The sequence below is a fragment of the Amblyomma mixtum genome, chromosome 1 (genome assembly GCF_055824585.1).
Source record: "Amblyomma mixtum isolate Tamu chromosome 1, ASM5582458v1, whole genome shotgun sequence".
NCBI lineage: Eukaryota > Metazoa > Arthropoda > Arachnida > Ixodida > Ixodidae > Amblyomma > Amblyomma mixtum.
The window spans coordinates 206259907-206278997 of NC_143012.1; the positions used below are offsets into that span (position 1 = coordinate 206259907).

The window sequence follows — 19091 nt, forward strand, 5'->3', positions numbered from 1 at the left end:
GAAGGGCTCCGGAAATTTCGACCATCTGGGGTTGTTTAACGTGCTGCACTCCATAGAAATTCGACCGCCGCGGCCGGGATCGAACCTGCGTCTTTTGGGTCAGCAGTCGAGCGCCATAACCACTGAGCCACCGCGGCGGCTAGTGAGGAAAAGGCTGAGGTTTTTATTTGATTGGTTGGGAGCCTCGACATCTTTGCCCAGCCAAGGATGGCCGCTGAGGCTACCTGACCTTTTTTAAAGCTTTTACTATTAGCCATTCCTAAATCACATTTTCTCTGTTATTACTAGGTAGTTGAACTTTTTAGGCCGTCTTCGCCACCGTCCACTTTGCACGTTTTCATGAAATCCCGCTGAAAACATTTCCTATACCTTGTGCTTAGCGCATGATGACCTTAGCTGCCTGTGTGCCATTAAACCCAACACAGCAACATAACAAGAGCCACAATACAGGGACAAAGACAAAATTTTTCTGAGTTCCAAGCCACATCGGAATCACTGGCAATGAGAAAGCGGATGCCTGCGCTGCGAAAGCTCGGAATATATAAATAAAGTGAGCATTCCAAACAAAGATAGCATGAAGCTACAATAGTGTAAGCTTAGAGATAAATGGCAGTCTGAATGGAATATTGAATGTAATAATAAGCTGCAGAACAGAAGAATGGAAGTCATGCTCACACCAAGAACGTTTCATCGAAGCTATTTTATGTCGTTTCCATATTGGACACACATATCTCACACACAACTTCCGACTTACAAAAGAAGACAAACCTGTTTGCGAAAATTGCGGAGATGAACTTAGAGTAAAATACATATTCTCATCCACAAAACTTGAATCAGAATCCTTTTAATCCTGCATTGATTTTAGGTGAAGGCGCACTTGTTGGAATGCCTTATGTTTTTTAGCTCTGACCCTGTGCTTCTCTACTTCGTGGCACACCTCAGCCACTTCATAAATCCTGAGGAGGAGGTTGATGTCTTTATCTGAATTGTTGGGAGCCTCGAGATCCCTGCCGAGCCAAGGAAGGCCGCGGAGGTTACCCAACCTTTAAAACTTCTGCTAACAGACACCTCTAAAAAGCTTGTCTTTTATCAACTAGGTAGTTAAAATAACTTTTAGGCCCTTTACACCAATGTTTTTATACAATTTGTTTTAAAATTCTACACGAAACAATTTTTCAATACTGTGTGCTTGGCGCATAGCCTAAGATGCTTATGCGCAAGTAAACCCAACACAACCCACCACAGCACTTTTCTATGCAGTCCTTTGTTACATATTACTTTTTTGGTCCTGTTAAGTGTTGCCTTAGTCACTGATGCGGGCTTCAGTCTGGTACTATTACAGATTTTATTTTGTCAAGCGTGTATATACTCATTCGATATCCACAGGTATGCCCTATGCTTTGCTTTGAGTGGCACATAATCAGGAACATAGCAAAATACATTCACGAAATTGTAGCAGAATAAATTGCGCACCAAAAATTCTTTCGACACGAGGTGCACAAGCCTTGAGAATGAATCCCTCATCTATACCAGTTGCAAACGTACACCAGTCTGAATGAGCTCAGTCTTTGCTGTGAGAGCGAAGCCAGCGCAATGCGCCGCAATAAAACCACCGCATACAAACATGCGATGACATCCGAAGACACTTGCAAGTTGCAATCCATGATGTAGAAATTAAAAAGAAACAGATATGCGAGGTCCACTACTTTCCTGTCACCAATGTGGGTGTTCTTGAAACAATAGGTGATCACTACAATAAGTAGCAGAGTGCATGGGCCATCCTTCCGGGCAGTGGAAGCTATTCGCGAATGGTCTGAACATGCTGAGTAGTAAGTTGCACCAAGCGGCGTCACTGGATTCGGAGGTCGCCTCTTCTCCTCGCCGACACACACTGAAGCAGAGGGCAATGAAGAAGAGCTGCTGTGGAGTGTAGTGGTGAAAGCCGAGGCTCGACTCCGGGAACCCAGCGCTTGAGTGCAGGGCGGTAAACAGCGGCGAAAGGCTCTTCCACGCAACGTACAAAGCGGACGGGTCCACTGCGGTTTTCCCCGGCGTGGAATTGTAGCGAGCTTCGAATGCATCGATGAGGCATTCAATCGTCTTTTGACGAATGAGACGCTCTTTGGGTGTGGGCCAGGTCAGCTCTCTACCACCGTTATCGACAGTGCCCCCCGTCACCAGAGCTGCAGTGGCCTGTCGGGCGATGAGAGATCCGACGCTCGCGTAGTTGACGCTCTCGAACGCGTCGTCCGGAAAGACTCTCTGCAGCATGTACACGTCCGGAACTAGGAGACGGAGTCGGCCATGCTTGGTGTTCGCCAGCTCCCATGGGTCGGTCCAGTCTACATCATCACCGGAGTAGTGGAAGCGCCGATGGAAGTCTACATAGAAGTCGTCTGGCAGTAGCGGAATGTTCCGCAAAAAAGATCTCGTCACCGTTGGAAAGTCGTGTTTCTCAGCCTTCATTTTTCGTTCGAGGCCCTCTATAAGGATGGGCGCTTCGAGAAGATATTTGATGACGGTTTTCGACTCTCTGCTCAGCCAACTGGACTGGCGCAGACTTTCGCTCACCGATGCGAGGACGACTTGGGAGACCTCCTTAGCCTTCCTGGTGCGGTACTGGTGGTATAGGTCCGTGGCAGGGCGCGAGCCGAGAGCCCCAGGCAACGCTACGTCAGTCATCCGGTAGCAGTAGACCACATGGTGTTTATACGCGAGCATATCTCTTCCGCTGTAAATAAAATGCTCAAGCTCAGTCACGGATCGACCGACGACTTCGACGAAGGTCAGGCCAAACAAGCTCAGTAGGTCTTCCTTCGGCTTCTCCTTTAGGATAGTTGCGAACTCCTTTATGTATCCCGGGTCGTAAGCTTCCACTTCAGAGCTGCTCAGTACGTGCGAACCGACCTGCGCTTGTTTCTTGATGTGACGCACCCAAAGCTCACCCGAGATGTCTGGGGTTGCGTTTGCTGCGAACTCATAGACGCTGGCGTATGAAACCCAGCGAGGTTCGCTATGATTGCTCAGCCGGTGAAAAACGTCGGACTGAAGCTTGGCGAGTTGTTGACACCACCGTTCCCTGTCAAAGGAGCTTTCGCTCTGGCTTTGTTCTCTGAATGCGTGGAAAAGTAGACAGGCTCTGTGTGCGTTTTCGTCCTCGTACTGGCGTTCTGCCAGCAGCGTATCCAGGTCGACAGCGAGAAATGTGGGGAGTATCGTGAGCTTGCGGCCTCCGCCGTCGGTGACTGAGACGTGCGCATTGAGGAACATCGGGAATCGCCAACGAAGAGAAAGAGCTACGACTGCTTCGAGAGGATCCGTGCTGGTATTAACGGCGGGCCAGGGCAAACCGACGCTCTTGAGGAGTGCCTTGATGGCAGCTATCCCTTGGTTCCTAGTGTTAATGCAGCTCTGGTAGAACATTGCTGCTTTGTCGAATCTGCTTTGGTTTGCCACATGAGGGGCAGAAGCCGCCGCTTGTGCCATGACTCTTCTCTGGTAGTCCAGTAGTGCGTCTTCCAGGAAAGAATGACCACCGGCCACTGCAAAAAATAACATGGCTTTAAAATACGACAGCATGAATACCACAGTTCAATGTTGCGAGAACTCGGTCTTAAAAGTGGTGGATTAAGTTGATTGTAAATTGTTTCGGGTTTAATGTCTCGAAGCGACACATGGGCTCTAAGAGAAGCCGAAGTGGAGGGCTAAGAATAAATTTGGGCCACCTAGTGTTATTTAACGTGCGCTGACATCGCACCACACATGGGCGTTTTTGTATTTCCCCTCAATCGAAATACCTATGTCCCGGCCGAGATCACCCCGCGACCTTGCAGAATGAGGGGATCGTAAAGGGCAGGTTAATCCTTTGGTGGAGGATGACACATCTCAGCTCATTTTTTAGTTCGACTTTATAGTGCGCTGTAGCAACTTGCTCAGCTCTGTGTGGCATAAGCTCGCCAACATTCCCGTCCCGCACCTTTAAAATCCACAACACAGCACGTATTCCCTCTGCCTTTCGTAGAAAGAGCACATTCGGCAGCCGCCCGCGATATTTTCACTACTGCGTTGCGGCGCATGTACACAGCGGCGAATCACGAGGCCCGTAATGGCGCCGTGTTCCGAGCGCGCCTGTGGCGCCATCTGGTCTCAAAAGGAAGAACTGCGTGCTGTAAACGGTCTATGTCTATAAGGACAGATTCATGCTAGCGATTCGCAGACGTCGCGCGACTGATTTCACTCGAATAGTCGCGGTTCCAGAGCACCCGGAAAGCGGGAAGTGACCGGGCTGTAACCTGTCGCGCGACCTCCGCGTCTGGCCAGCGTGAATCCGCCTTAAAAGTGCCGGTGTGAGGACAGCAACGTCCTTCTAAATTCTGTGCTTTAGCAAACTTAAAAGCGTGTACACTGTTGTAAAGCTATATTTCCGAAATTAATTTTCACTCTTGAGAACCAATTCCTCGAGAGAGCTTGTCGGCCGCGGTGTCTGCAGACCTACCGGGCTTCCAGCGTGCGCAGACAAAGGCGTAGAAGTCGACGCACGGGTCTCTCCCAGAGTCCATGGACGCTTCCAGGGAGCGCACGTAGAGGCGGCAGGACGGCGACAGGCAGGGGCTCACGGCACTGCGCGCGATGCTTGGCATCCTCAGCATCAGCGACAGCGCCAACACCATGGCGCCCACCACGGAAGCGACGCAGAGGACGGTTCGAGTCACCTGACGGCGGCGCCGGCGGGCCTCTTCTGTGGAGGATCCGACTAGCGGGAACTGGGCGCGTGGAAGACACATGGCGCTCAACAGGACAATCGGTTCCGAGAGTAGAGGCTTGGCTCAAAGGACTTTGTGATGTCGCGACGTGAAATAAAAACTGGCACGAGTGCAAAACATGCCTGGCCCCATGTGTGTCACTGACAAGCGAGTTCTGTCCCCAAATCACCTATCAGGCGATTTAACCAGTCACATGCAGAGCCTAGTAATTTACCACGCAGTTTTGTAATTGCACTAATGATACCTTTGTATGTGGGGTATAGATTTTGGTTCGAATGTGTGTAACCACAGCCGCTTGCATCATGAATGTGGGCAGCCTCCTGTACTCACTCTGGCATTCGGACAACTCGGGTGGATTTCACTGTCCTGAACGAACTCTTATATGACATGCGCTAATTTTGCATGTCTAAGGGCGGCAACGAAAGCGTGGATTGGGAATGGCCAAAGTTAAGCTGGTTATACTTAATCGTAGCTAATAGCTATACTAAGGACGTTCTGCGGGCAGCTAGCATCGGCGACATCGTTATGCCTTCACCATATTCTACCGTTTTCACATGCTGTTGAAAGAAGGTGTCATGCGTGTAGACCTCAGCCATAAAAGGCGTGTGGGCCGGTTAGTGGGAGCTCCCCTGAATGTGCACTCTGGTCACATTACTGCGATCCCTACCTACTGCTTTGTACTCTCATTGAATTTTTTGGCTGTCTGTCTGGTGCCGCCGGTCGGCTTGAATTTCCAGCCAGGGGTCCTGGCCTCTATTGTTCGTGGAAGTGTCCTGCGGACACTTTTCCATAAAATGAGTCCGGTGCACTGGCTTGAACTCTTTCCATGTGGCTTCGGTTCCAGCAAACGCTGACGCAGTTCGCTCAAACTGCCGCCATTCAACAAGTTTAGGCTATAAGCGTACATTGTCTGAGCACCTCTGAGAAGTGGTGCTTTTAAGAACAGGTATGCAGCCTGCCGAGCCAAATGACGCTGAGTGAGTGAGAAAGAGAAAGGCTTAGTGCTACCTAAGAGAGAGGTGCTGCCGGCGAGGAAAACCCCGTCACAGCTAGATTTTGAATGACGTGCTTTGTCGAGTAATTGTTAGCACCCCAGTTCACGCTTTTGTCTCCGTTCGCCTTGCTTGATTAAAGGAATTGCTAGCAACATGCCGTCCAACGTCACCGGCGTAACGTTCTAGAAGATGTTTTCCTCTGGAAGCTTTATTCCTATTTGCGGGCGCAAAAGGGCCACAAGAACATCTTGTATTGGCTGAGAGAGCCCGATTTTGGATCAAACCACTGGGGAGTGATCAATTCTGTACTCCAACTGTGCTGCTGCATTCAGAGGCTGTACGATGCGGGCTACAACAAAGCAAGATAATAAGAAAGAGAACCTTAAAACCTCAATACACTCGAGTAATTCAACTGAAAACTAGGGAGCCAGTAAGGTTCACAATGCCGCCGCTAAAAAAAGGAAACGCCCTGAAATAGGGAGAGTTTACGCTCCTGGTCACCTGTGTGTATTCCGAAAGTATGAACGCGGTGGGATACTTAACGCCGTTCCCGTTAAAAGTCTGCCACAATTTACACTCTGACGTTAGCAGATTTTCGCCGTAGCTGGAGCAAATTTGACTTTAAGAATGCGCTCTCATTCAACGCTGGCACGAGTACTGTCTGTGTGCAGATCATATCCTTCTCAACTCTACTGTGTTGTGAAAGTGGTGGCGAAAACTTCTTTAAAAAAGCACTCGTGGTTAGCTGGGGCTTTTAATCCATAGACTGCGGGTCGCTCAGTAGGGTTACAGTGACAGTAGGGACGCATCGAGCGCGATGTCCCATGCCAGGGTGGGGTAAAGGTGTGAGGAGGGGTACGGCGGGACAAACCCACGTGACGTGCAGAGTGAGAAGTAGGCATCACAGTGGGAACATGTAGGACAGAATTCAGAAGGGCAGGAGTGATCGAAATGCGCGAGTTTGGGGCGGACGCCTCTTTCTAGCTGGCACTGACCTCAGCGCAAATGAGACGAAGGTGAGGGCCAGGGACAAGTCGTACCGGGAGGCATGGTAACTCGTTGACACGGCGTTCCGGTACGCGGCACTATTTCGACGCACGCAGCTTTTACACTTAGAGGAAGAGAGAGAGAGAGAGAAAAGGACGGAAAGGCAGGGAGGTTAACCAGGCGATGCCCAGTTGGCTACCCTACACTTGGGGAGGGGAACAAAGGGGAAAAAAGGAAAAAGAGCGGCAAGGAAATGAGTCTTCTAAGTGACCAGCGACCGCTATGTCACAGGGACAGAGGGCGCGCACTGAAAACTTAAAGATTATAGGCGGGAATGCAACCCCGAGTCCCTTAGGAAATTCAGGAGCGCTTTCACCGCTTTCCGTTGTCTGCAAGGTTGTGTCCAAGGCCCCAGAACGTTAGACTCTGTTAAAGGACGCGAGTCCAAGCGGAGCAGAGAAGCAACTAGGCAACCGCGCTCTCGCTCAAAACGAGGGCAGTCACAGAGGAGGTGGCTGATCGTCTCGTCACAACCACACTGGCCACACGCAGGAGAGTCAGCCATCGAGATGAGATGGGAATAGGCGTTTGTGAACGCCACTCCCAGCCACAGGCGGCACAACAGTGTAGTATCACTGCGGGGGAGGCCGAGTGGTATATAATGTTGGAGCAAGAGGTTGAAGTGATGCGAGCGGGGTGTACAACCTCCAGGGGCAGACCACGACGTTACAGTCAAAAATAAGCACGCTGCTGGCTATCCTTCACGACGAAGCACTTAGGGTGCACAATCAGCTCTGAAACGACAAAAAAGGTTCACTAGCGATATAAATTAGAGTAGGCAAATACTCGATTCGTTCGAGCTGCTCACAGAGAATGTCGAGGAATGGTGACGAGGGTAAGAGGGACAAATATTATGCATGGCTGCTGAGTGTTAACCGCGGAAGGGCGTTGAGAAACTCACCGCAGTGGCGGCTACGTCTGAGGAGCCGGGAGACGGGCGGGACTCTTCACGCGGCCCCACTGATGAGCTGTGCCTGAGACAGCTGCGCAGCTTCGGAGGAGAATCCTTCAGCGACAGTGAGTTCTCTTTGGCCATCTCCTGAGGGGTCTTCGACTTGTGCATCTTCTTCTCTTCTTACGCGTGACCACGCGGCTCTTCGTCTTCTTTTGTGCCTGCTGTAATTACTGGAAGTGCGTTGGCCCTCTGGCGGTGCGGGCAGGGGAATTTTCTTTTTACTTCTGTTTAACTGTCCTGTCTACTCTTTGTTACTGCAAAACAGTGAGGCGGTGGCAGAACATATCAGCGTTCTGATAAATTCCGTATGCTGCTCACTATAAGGGATATATTCAAAATTCCGCAAGTGCGCTTTCCCACATAACTATGTTGCCATAAACAAGATGCCCGACTTCGCTATAAAGAAACTACGTGGGATATAAGGCAGGCGCTAAAGGTGTGGATAGAATGTAAGAAACGTATTTTGGAAGAATCAAACAAAAAGTAGTTGTTCTTGCTTTGTAAAAAAAACAGTCTTTCTTGCTTTGTCTCAGCTGGAAACGCATGGTCAGCCATCTTGTTTTGGGCAACATTGTTATGCGAGAAAGCGCAGTTGCGGAATTTTGAATATCCCCTATTGTCACCGAACTATTCTGAGCGGTTGTTATGGATCTGAAGCGTACTAAAATATGACATAAACGGTAAGACGCCCAACAGAGAGCACAACTGGTTTGCGAGCAGTTAGCTTTGAGTAAAAAAAATGGCAAAATGAAGTCGTTCCCAGTGAAGCGCCAGCATTTCAGTGAGGCAGGCTGCATCCAGAACTGGTGCATGTCAACCGCCCAGCATCGCATTACGAGGACTAATTGATGATATAGTGCTTCCATTTTGAGCGTATATTCTCGCTCACCTTTCTTTCCATTTCAAGGAACGAACCAATGCTTAATGGACGCTTAAGGGGAGCACTAATTCAACTAACCTGGTAGATTAGCATCACGTGGTAGCAAATACAGTATTTTTACCTGAACCAAAACTTTTTATACCCCCCCCCCCCCCCCCCCCCCTACTGAAAACAATTCTGCCGAAAACAATTTTCGCAATCGTTGAGCTTGGCGTATGATAGCCTTAGATGCTTATGGGCCACTAAACGCTACATAACACGCATATCTGCTGCACGCTTAGCTATTCCTCAGTCTTCAGGAGTGGCGCGGCAAAACCACAAAGTGCGATGGACACAAGAATGCAATCAAGCGAAACAAATACAAACTAAAGATTCAGGTGTATTTCGCAGGTACCCGATAAAGGACACCGGGTAAACTTTAGAAAGGCAGGAACAAAAGGTCGGTATGTCCGTCGCAGTGCCGAGAAAGCATCATGACACTCGCCTGTAAACAGCTGAATCACATCGAAAAAAAAAAAAAATGCGGGAGCAGGTTCACAAACCACATCAGCTACTCTCTTTTCCCAGTTCCCCTTGTTACAGCTCCTGGTATACCGCCGCAGGAGCATTTGCATTATGAAGGTGACGTTGGGTTGCGACACCGCGGTTTCCCGAGGATCCGCAGGGTGTATTGGTGAGCAGTGCGCCACTACGGATCCTAGCACCCACGCTTAGCCTTGCGTGGCAGCGTCGTGTCCGGGCAAAGGGGAATCCTGTTGGTTGAGCCGATTCAAGTGTTTGGAACTTTAAGATTACTCGGCGGAGGCAATTGCACACCACTTTGGCCCCCGCTTCCTGTAGACGGCGCCTCCGTGCTGACCCGACAGGGGGAAATCGGCAGTCGCCTTTTCCTGTCCTCCCCTCTATCTTTAACTTTCATATCTTTCTCACGGCTGTCCTGCCTTCCCCTCTCTTAATGACATTTTCCTTTTTTCAGGCCATGAGGGTTAGCCCTTTGTGGGTAACTAGCCTGACTTATTTAATATCCAGCCCCCAGTGGAGCTCCATGGTGAGCGGTTTGCACCGTGGCCGAACAACACACATATTTTATGGCTCCTCGCCCTTCACAAAATGATCGTCCATAGTAAACAGGGTGGACCGGAGTGACTGCCCAGTACTTTCAAAAATCGAAAGAAACTTTCCCAAAGTTCCACGTTCTTCACAACGAAACAACAGATAAATCCGCCCCCCAACAAAATTCCCATTACTCTAGCAAAAATTCTCTTGCCTACACTTCTGAATCGCTTACTAAAAGAAACTAACATTGATATATCTGGTATATCACCCAAAGAACTGTGTGAAATGTTTGTATAATGATGCCATACAGTGACTCTTTTTTGCATGATGCTTTCCAGTTTCTAGCGATTTTGCTTAACTCATGTATGTATTTTGTCCAAGTGCATTGGTACTCCCTTAGCCGCATGCTTCTATGCTGCCCCGCGTGCTGGGGGGTCAAGGCTACTCAAGCTGTTTCTCACAGCTTTTACCTGCCCTTCTCGTGACTTTTCTTGTTGCGGAATAAATTTGATTTGATTTGATTTAATAAACATAAACGATGCCTTGGGTATGGGCTACAGGCTAACAAAAATGTCCAGTGGTTACATCCTGCTAGGAGTGAAAGACAGCGCCCAAAATTCTAAACTGTCCGACATGATGCCCATTGGGGATACGGCTGTCTCAATTACTGCACACAGATCATTAAACTCCGTCCGCGCTGTGATCTCTGAAACCGATTTTCTCGAACTCACAGAAGAAGAAATGCTGGAGGGTCTAAGGACCAAAATGTCATCACTGTCCGCCGTATCCATATTAGGCAGGTAAGCAAGGAAACAGTAACAAAACATCTTGCCCTCATCTTCAACTCAATCATACTATCTGAAGGAATAGAACTTGGTTACCTGAATATATTTGTCTAACACTACATCGAGGATCCGCGGTGGTGTTTAAACTGGCACCGATACGGTCCTAGCTCGCAGAGTTGCGGTGGCTGCCAAACATATGCGAAATTCGCCTCACACGAGCAGATTTCTAAAAGCTAGCAGGAGCACTACCGCGCAAGCTGTGGAGGAGATCATCCCGCCTATTCAAGGTCATGACCCTCGTGGAAGAATGAGGAAGAAACAACAACACTGAATTCAAAGCAAAATATCATTTCCGAGGAAGCACGAAGACTCTTCCAGGCAAAAAACTCGTTCAAAGCAAAAACAAACTTCGCCGATCTGGTGCGTGTGGGAGGTGCACCACACATGGTTCCGGCACCTACCCAGGCAACACAGAGAAATCCCGAGGCAGGGCCATCTCCGCCCCTCTTATAAATGGCTCACTCTGCTTTACCAAATCCAAAGCAGCCTGTGTGACCCACTGGATCAACCGACCTCAAGACCTTTCCCTACGAGGAGAGGTCTAAGACCAAAGAACACCCAGCAGCCGTGAGGAGGCGATGAATACCAGCCAAGTAGTCCCGCGCCGCCTACGTCGGACGGACAGCGGCACTCTCTAACCGCCCCCCCCCCCCCCCCCCCTTTCGAAAAAAGAAAAAGAAAAAGGAAGACAGGCCCCGAGTCACGGGGCCGAAAACAACTTGATCTAGTTTTTCACTCCATAAAAACACAAAATTAAGATGGCTTTCAGTATACAATTTTGATGAATTCGACCCCCACCCCCTCATTCAATTGTGCAGCGCTGCGGAGGTGACCTCGAGAGGAACATGGGGACGCGCTGCGCAACCTCGCTTTCCATTTTCCAACAATAAATAATCACTCTCTTAATTTCCCGAGAATGGGAACTAAAAGCGTTTCACGTTTAAAAAAAAATAGGCTCTCTATAATGAAAGCAACCCATCAACCCTGTCTTCACCCGACATTCGTATCGGCCCGCGTGGTGCGTGCAACTCCCAGGAAAAGTGAAACTGTTACATATGCAGCTCGTGCCAGGCTGCACTGCAGATACAGCTGCATGCTCGAAGGAGTAGGAGACATGAATGGGGCGAGAGGCACCCTAAGGCAGTGATAGCGGTGACGTAGAAACTTGCTGGAGCACAATAGGCCCATAAAAACTACAAGGGCACTTAAAGTTACCAAGTTACTTTAAGAGTGGATTGCGATAGCGTTAGATTTCACACTTGTCGCAGCTTCTGTTTCCGGTGGCCAGGTTGGCACCTGCCACGGTGGGCAGGTTGTAATGACATCACAATGTCACGAGACCTCTCCCGACAAATCATCGAATTTCATGACACCGGACACCGGAGTGGTTTTGCTGTGACGACCACTGTAATGGTAACGCGTTACTAAGAAATCTGTGTCAAACGAGATAGGACAAAAAGTGACTAAACTGAACTAATGACTCGTTTGTGTTCTAATGCGATAACATTAGGAGGGTGACGAAGGCGAAAACTGTCCGGCTCCATCAGCGTCTGCGTAAAGCCTCCAACGTGCTAGTTGGTGTTCAGGGAGATTTGCCACTCTCCACCTGCCACCTGCCAACCGTCTCCCTTATCTCTTCCTCTTCTCCCCTTCATCCTCTCCGTTTGCATACAGCCTCCCGAAGAACTACCGGCGCAAAACTAAGCTTGCGGGAACCTTTCCTTCTAGCATTACTCGGGAAGAGCAACAAGTGCATCACAAGCCCTACCAGTGGCTGTTTGAAACATCCACCAGTCAGTGCGGTGGTCCATCGCTTAACTGCTGCGCCACTGTGCAGTTAGCGGTACGAAGACTCGCCGCAATCTATGAATGTGACACATTTTGCCTAGTTGCATGGCCGAAATTCGAAGAGAGTCAGAACTGGAATATATTGTGGAGTGGAAGACAACGAACTCAGAAATGGAATAGGATCAGAACTGGAATTGACTGCCGAGTGAAAGAAGCAAGCTATCGATTTTCGTCCGCAGCAATCAATTTGATCGCCCTTAATTTTCGTGAAAGTGCATGCTGGTGCGTGCGTGCGTGTGTGTGTCATCTGGTGTTCACCGATACGAATATGAAGCCTTCAGAACGTATTGATGGTACACACCTTGTGGACTTCTGCAGTTATCTGGACACAGAGTCGTGCGCTGTGTTCTCGTTTATTATTTATGAAGCTACCAACAATTTTTTTTTACAGAATTGGCACGTTATCTGATAAGCTAGGTCTTATTCCTTTTGCGCGCTTACACAACGTCTGTTCGTACGTTCCTTTCACCACGTACTTGAGGTTGCCTCCGTCTGCAAGCAGTCCTTTAGCGGCGTCTTTAAGCTTCGCAATAGGCACGGCGTTGTAGTTTGGCATGTCTCCAATTACATGTTCAAGGTAGTAAGCGAAATAACCCTTGAAGACGACGGGAGCAGAGAACTCGCACGTCTGCAAAACAAAAAAAAAAGATAAAGGTGAATAATGGACGTATTGCATGTTGCCAGGTTCGCGTTCGCATGGTAGTTAGGTAGCAAAAGGAAAATGTAGAAAACAATATTGTAGGCATTCACTGGTTTATGATTTACGGGGATTTAACGTCCCAAAGCGGCTCAAGCTATGAGGGACGCCGTAGTGAAGGGCTCCGGAAATTTCGACCACCTGGGGTTCTTTAACGTGCACTGACATCGCACAATACACGGGCCTCTAGAATTTCGCCTCCATCGAAATTCGGCAGCCGCGGCTGGGATCGAATCTGTATTCACTGGTATCATGTTCCTTTAATACATTTTTATGGCTCATGCAATTTGGTCGTACCGAATGGGAAGGGCTTCGGACGCTGGCAAGAACGACAGCGTCCGGGCGCTTATAAGTTCGCAAAGGGGCATGGGGCATTGGCAGTGAGCGCATGCGCCGGTAATATGGCAGTCTGATAGTGTGCTTCTGCCATCCGGCATGCCCGGTAGGAATGGTATCCCAGCAGTACGCACGCCACGGACGATGCTGCAGCCTACAAGCGCGCAACACGTCAGGTACAGCTACTCAGAACCGACGAAAAAAGAATATGGAAATAATTACATTACGTGTGCGGAATGAGATATATAGCATTAGAATCAGCGAATTATTGTAAGACCAAAACGCCGGGTATTTTCCGTCGTTAGGCGTTTGTGACGATGAAGGTGGAGAGAGGGAGAGGGGGGGGGGAAAGAGATGGCATGTCACGTGTCCCGATACCCTCATAACTGCCGCGACCAATCAGTGAATTTCATGACAGATCAAAACACCTGGTTTTTGCGTGATGACCCTTCAGATTGAAGTGATGCAGGTAATTAGAGGCGGCGAGGGAGAACGTGGCAGATGTGGCAGAGGGGATGTCAGGTGACCTGATGACGTCATAACTGTCTCGACCACTCAGAGAATTTCATTACAGACCACGCCGTCGGTTGGAGCAATCACCGAATTTCGCGACAAACGAAAATGCTGGATTTTTTCCGTGATGAGGCTTCTGATGGTATTGCCCTAAAATGGCGTCTCCCGCTTTGTTAAAGTGACAGCGGACTTGCGGAAATTGGAAGCGGATCACGTCAAGCGAGGAAACCGGGATTCTCACTTTCGAGTTCCATGAACGTGCGTGTTTGCGGAAGGCTGATATGAGTGATGTATTTGGTATTAATGACTCCGTCGTCCAAGGCGGTATTGTGGCTTAGCAGTACGAGAGGAAGAGGAAGGTCGCACCATTCGCCCGGAATTACGGATAAAAGCTGTTTCGATTATATTTTATGGCCGCCCGTTATGTTTGTCGAAGCATAAATTGAGATCCAGTCCTTGCATACAAAACAAGTCTCAAAACGTCGTCAGTAGTGCTCACACGGTGAGGCAGCGGAAAACTGGGCCACGGCCATTAGATCGAACCTTTCCAATACAGCCGATACTGCAAACTGGAGCAAGAATGAGGGCTGTAGCATATGCGTGCTTCGTTATAAGCTCGTTCATCTCTCTAACATAGTTACACCTCTGGCATGGAAGATATATACGCGCTGGGATTCGTCTTTATATGATGTTTCACCCTGATGCAAAAAAATGAGCACACAAATAGACGCGGCCCTTATGCTGTGCCTATTGACATTTCAGACAGTGGAAACGCAGATTCACTGCGCAAATTGAGTTCCCTACTCTCAAATGATACAGTATGAGAAGGCGAATGGAATGGAATAGACGAGGAGCTACCGCGGCCGACCTCCAAATGAAATCGACCTTACACGACAGACATAAATGATACACATACCTTGAAGGGCTTGTCCCGCAAATGTTGACCTGTAGTTGTACGAACGGCTACACAAACGGGGGCTGCTGAACATGACGTCGCGAGTTTTATGCTTGATGGGCTAAGATGTCACGCTTCCATGAAAGCGGAACGCAAGAAATCTTATGTGTAGAGATTTCCAAGCATGGCAATAAACACCAGGCGGACAAAATAATGTGGAGCCTTCCACTTCGGTTTGCCTAACGGTATACAGCGTTGCTGCGGCACTAAGAAATCTGTTTCATATTTACCAAACAACCGTTTGCCTAACCTCCATTTGCGATGAGCGTTCCTCATAGCTTGAGTCGCTTTGGGACGTTAAACCACCATAAAACCAAACAATTTGCGATGTATACCGAGAAACTAACCTGCTTGACGGTCACCGTCTTCGTAAGATTGGCGCTCCTTCCGGTTGGTATCCCGCGCTTAACCGGTTTAACTTCTATTATGGTGGCGTTGTTTCAGTTTAGCGTGGCAACCATTGTTTTATTTGTGCCGCTCTGAGCAATCATGGGCAGCGAAACATTAACTAGAAGATCGAATGGTGTCTCCAAGCCGTCGGAAATTTTCCAGACGAATAGTTCCATGCATTCTTTAGAACACGTTCGAGGCAACGAGTGCACAGCGTTGCATGTCAATGGCTCTACCGTTCCTTTGATTGGGTACCTGTAAAAAAAAGTTGGAAAGAAGATTCATCGTTTTGTTTTCTGCAATCGGTGGCCGCTTCATTACATACTCAATTCATCAAAATAAACTGCAGTACTGCTACTGATGACTGCACGGTTTTTGAGAACAGAGGAACACTTAAAGTGTACTGTTGTCATTTCACATCTTTTTGTTACCCTCTTTTTCTGTGCAGAGTGTATTGCTACTCTTCACCTTTGGCAAACAGAGTGTAATGGAGGACAGATCGCAAGACACTGTCGGGCGATGACCAGCCAGGACGGAATACAAGTGCAAGAAATTGTGCTGTCTTGAAGCTAGCTGTATGAGGGCATTCTCTTAGCACTGATTTTATGCCTATTAGAGCGTCATTGCTGCGAGTGCTGCTACCGAGAACACCTGACCGACGCCGTTTTCCTTGAGTATTGCAGAAGCCCCGTTCAGTGCGATAGGCCCGCAGTGCGCGAAGTTTTGTAGTTGTTGCGAGGCATTGCACTGCTTTTGTTTAAAAAAAAAATCCTCAATTGCGGCTAGCTGGTAGGACAGAGTACGAAATAGAAACTGCTTGAAAGTTGAATAAACAAATCTTACAGACGAAGATTTGGGGAAGAATGTAGTAAATATCTGGCCGCGCGAACAAACAACCAAAGAAAGAAGTGAAAGCTGCACTGCGTGCAGCTTTCACTTAACTATTAATGTTACCATTAACCATTAATGTTACAGCTGAGCGCGATTATCTGCAGACAAGAAAGGCTATTTGTTGATAAACAGAATCATTTGCGGCGTACGAAAATCTCTGAAATGCTGCTCTGTGTTGGGGATGTGTTCTAGGAGAAAAAGGCGGTAACAGAAAAATTCAATAAACAGTTCGGAAAACCATTTGCAAAACAAAAAATGTGTTCATGAAGTTGCGGCGAATGCATATGAAGGGGGTTACGAAAGGTTCTGAAGTTTCTGAAGCGCAGTGTAATGCTTAGAGATAAAAAAAAAGTTCCCTGCACTGCGCTGCTGCGAAGGGCACTGCGAGAGAGTGAAAACACATATTCATGTCCAGCAGTTTCGGACAAAATTTTGCAAATTAGAAAACTGCAAGATCTTTTACAGAAATAATGAAGGTTATGGTCCTTTCTTATGATGTGTTGCAAAATCTTTCTTTTAAAGTGTTTCCATCGATTGCACCGAACAGTTAGACTCCCATAGAAAAGCAATGAGGAAAGCATTAGACGATAACAAAAGCGTTAATAAAAAAAAAATTCAAGACTGCCGTCGGGTGCCCTGTAGATGTATTGATTGTTATAGTGAAATCTTTCATTATGAGAAGAAGGCTGAGGTTTTTTGTTTTTTCTCGATTGGTTGGGAGCCTCGACATCCTTGCCCAGCCAAGGATGGTTGCAGAGGTTTCTCAACTTTTTTAAAGCTTTTACTAATGGCCGTTTTTAAAATGTCTTTCCTTTGGCATCACTAGGTAGTACAGTTGGCGTTTTTGGCCCTCTACACCAATGACCACATTTCACATTTTTATAAAATTCTTCAGAAATTTTCTGCACCTTGTGCTTGGTGCATGATGGCCTTAGTTGTCTATGTGCCATTAAACACAACGCAACAACAACAAATCTTTGATTATATGAAAAAAATTGCGTTCATAAAATATTTCGCGCTCAAAAATGCTTTTGTCCAGAATTGCTGGGTATGGTTAGTAACTTTTGGGTTTCATCATCCATTTTGCACACGTCGCATGTCCACTCCTCTGCACAAGCTGTTCGCTCTAACAAAGTCTGTTGCACATTTTAGAAGAGCCACACATGTCGCAGGTATAGTGTAGACTATTCGCTTCTTCTAAGCGGTACCGATAGCTGCTGGAGACTTGGTGTTCAGATGGAGTCGATTTTGAGTGAGATTCCAGATGACGAGAAAGTATTTGCAGAAGTCCATATTTTAGATGGGCGATCACTGGTATCAAGAAAGGCCTAATGATTTAATGGTCAGCTCCGGAACGAACCCCTGGGTTCATAAGCGTATATATTTGCCATCGACCACTTGTCAGCTATTGTACAGAAAACCTTCCAGTAATTCGATCAGACTATCTACCATATTAACTGGGGGTTTCTGATGTCACATAATGTAAAAAAGCCTTGGACACGCTAAAGCTGAATAGAAGCCTATATTAACTTCAGGTCTTCATAGTCAACAAAGAAAGTCTCGCCGCGCATGACTTCTTTCTCCCGGGCTGTAGTGGTCCTCAGTCCAATAGGAGTAGTTTTCTGTTATGCCCCAGTGGCTAATTTGGTAGCGTCCTGTTCGGACATCTTTAAAATATTTCTGCGCTTGCTCCCATAGATTCACCCGTGCACAGGCACCTGAAAATGAAAAGCAGAATAGGGAAAGTGAGAGCACTGCAGGTGAATTTGTAGTTCTCCTTTAAACCTGTCAATCATAGCACATTTGTAACTTTAGTAGTTTAGCTGCGAAATTGGCAGAGAGACGAAACGCCATCCGGCAAGTTCAGAAAAGGGCGCACCAATAAACAAATTTCTCGCACTCTCAAAAAACCTTTGGTTCGGTTTGGCTTATGAGGTTTAACTTCCCAAAGCGGCTCAGGCTATGAGGGACGTCGTAGTGGAGGGCGGTGGATAGTTTGGACCACCCGGGGTTCTTTATCGCGCACTGACGTCGCACAGTACACGGGCGTCTAGAATTTCGCCTCCATCGAAATGCGACCACCGCGGCCGGGACTGAAGCCTAATTCAGAATTAGAGCCGAGATTGATTTAAGCGATCACTCTCAATATATCAGACGCCGTGAATACAGAAATTTCGCGTTTGAGAGATTACGGTTGGTGCGATTAATAGGCACTACTCAGAGCAAAATGAAAACGGGGCCGCCGCGGTGGCTCAGTGGTTACGGCACTTGGCTGCTGACCCGAAAGACGCGGCTTTGATCCCGGCCGCGGCTGTCGCATTTCGATGGAGGAGAAATTCTAGAGGCCCGTGTACTGTACTGTGCGGTGTCAGTGCATGTTAAAGAACCCCAGGTGGGCGGAATTTCCGGAGCCCTCCACTACGGCGTCTCTCATAGCCTGAGTCGCTTTGGGTCGTTAAACCCCCCATAAACCAAACCAAAACGAAGCCAAAAAAGAAAAACAAATTAAAACAAAAAGAACGTAGACAGGATGAGGTTGGAGCAGCGACTAGATATAATGAAAGAAAACATTAGCCCCAAGCCACCGAAATAAGCTACTACTACCAGCACCGTCCCATTCATCCAGGGCAATTATGGTGACTGAGGAGACATTATATTTTAAATAAATAACAGGCGTCTTAGCAGCTGCTTAAAATTACCTGCCGTACACATTTTGTAAATTCGGACAAACTGGGCTATCAATTTTTCATGAGCTAAGTCGTATATGAGGTAAGCGGTCATGATCTAAGTTGTACATGCCTTTTGACGGAAATTATATGTACGTAGCCCTTCGCTGAGAGGATAAACTAAGAATGAAAATGCAGTAGCGCTTAAGTTACCATCGCGCCAACTACCAAGGCTACAAATGCATAACGAACAT

At 47.9% G+C, this 19091-nt stretch overlaps 1 protein-coding gene across 1 annotated transcript; it reads right to left on the bottom strand.

Annotated features, from left to right (window-relative positions):
* Positions 1–376: 376 nt before the first annotated feature.
* LOC149370651 (neprilysin-1-like) lies at positions 377–7868 on the bottom strand. Its single transcript, XM_089578293.1, has 5 exons — positions 7707–7868; positions 4496–4763; positions 1841–3542; positions 911–1007; positions 377–400 (listed from the first exon to the last, which is right to left on the bottom strand). Exons 1-5 carry the CDS (start codon positions 7866–7868, stop codon positions 377–379), a joined length of 2253 nt encoding a protein of 750 aa, XP_089434419.1.
* Positions 7869–19091: the final 11223 nt, after the last annotated feature.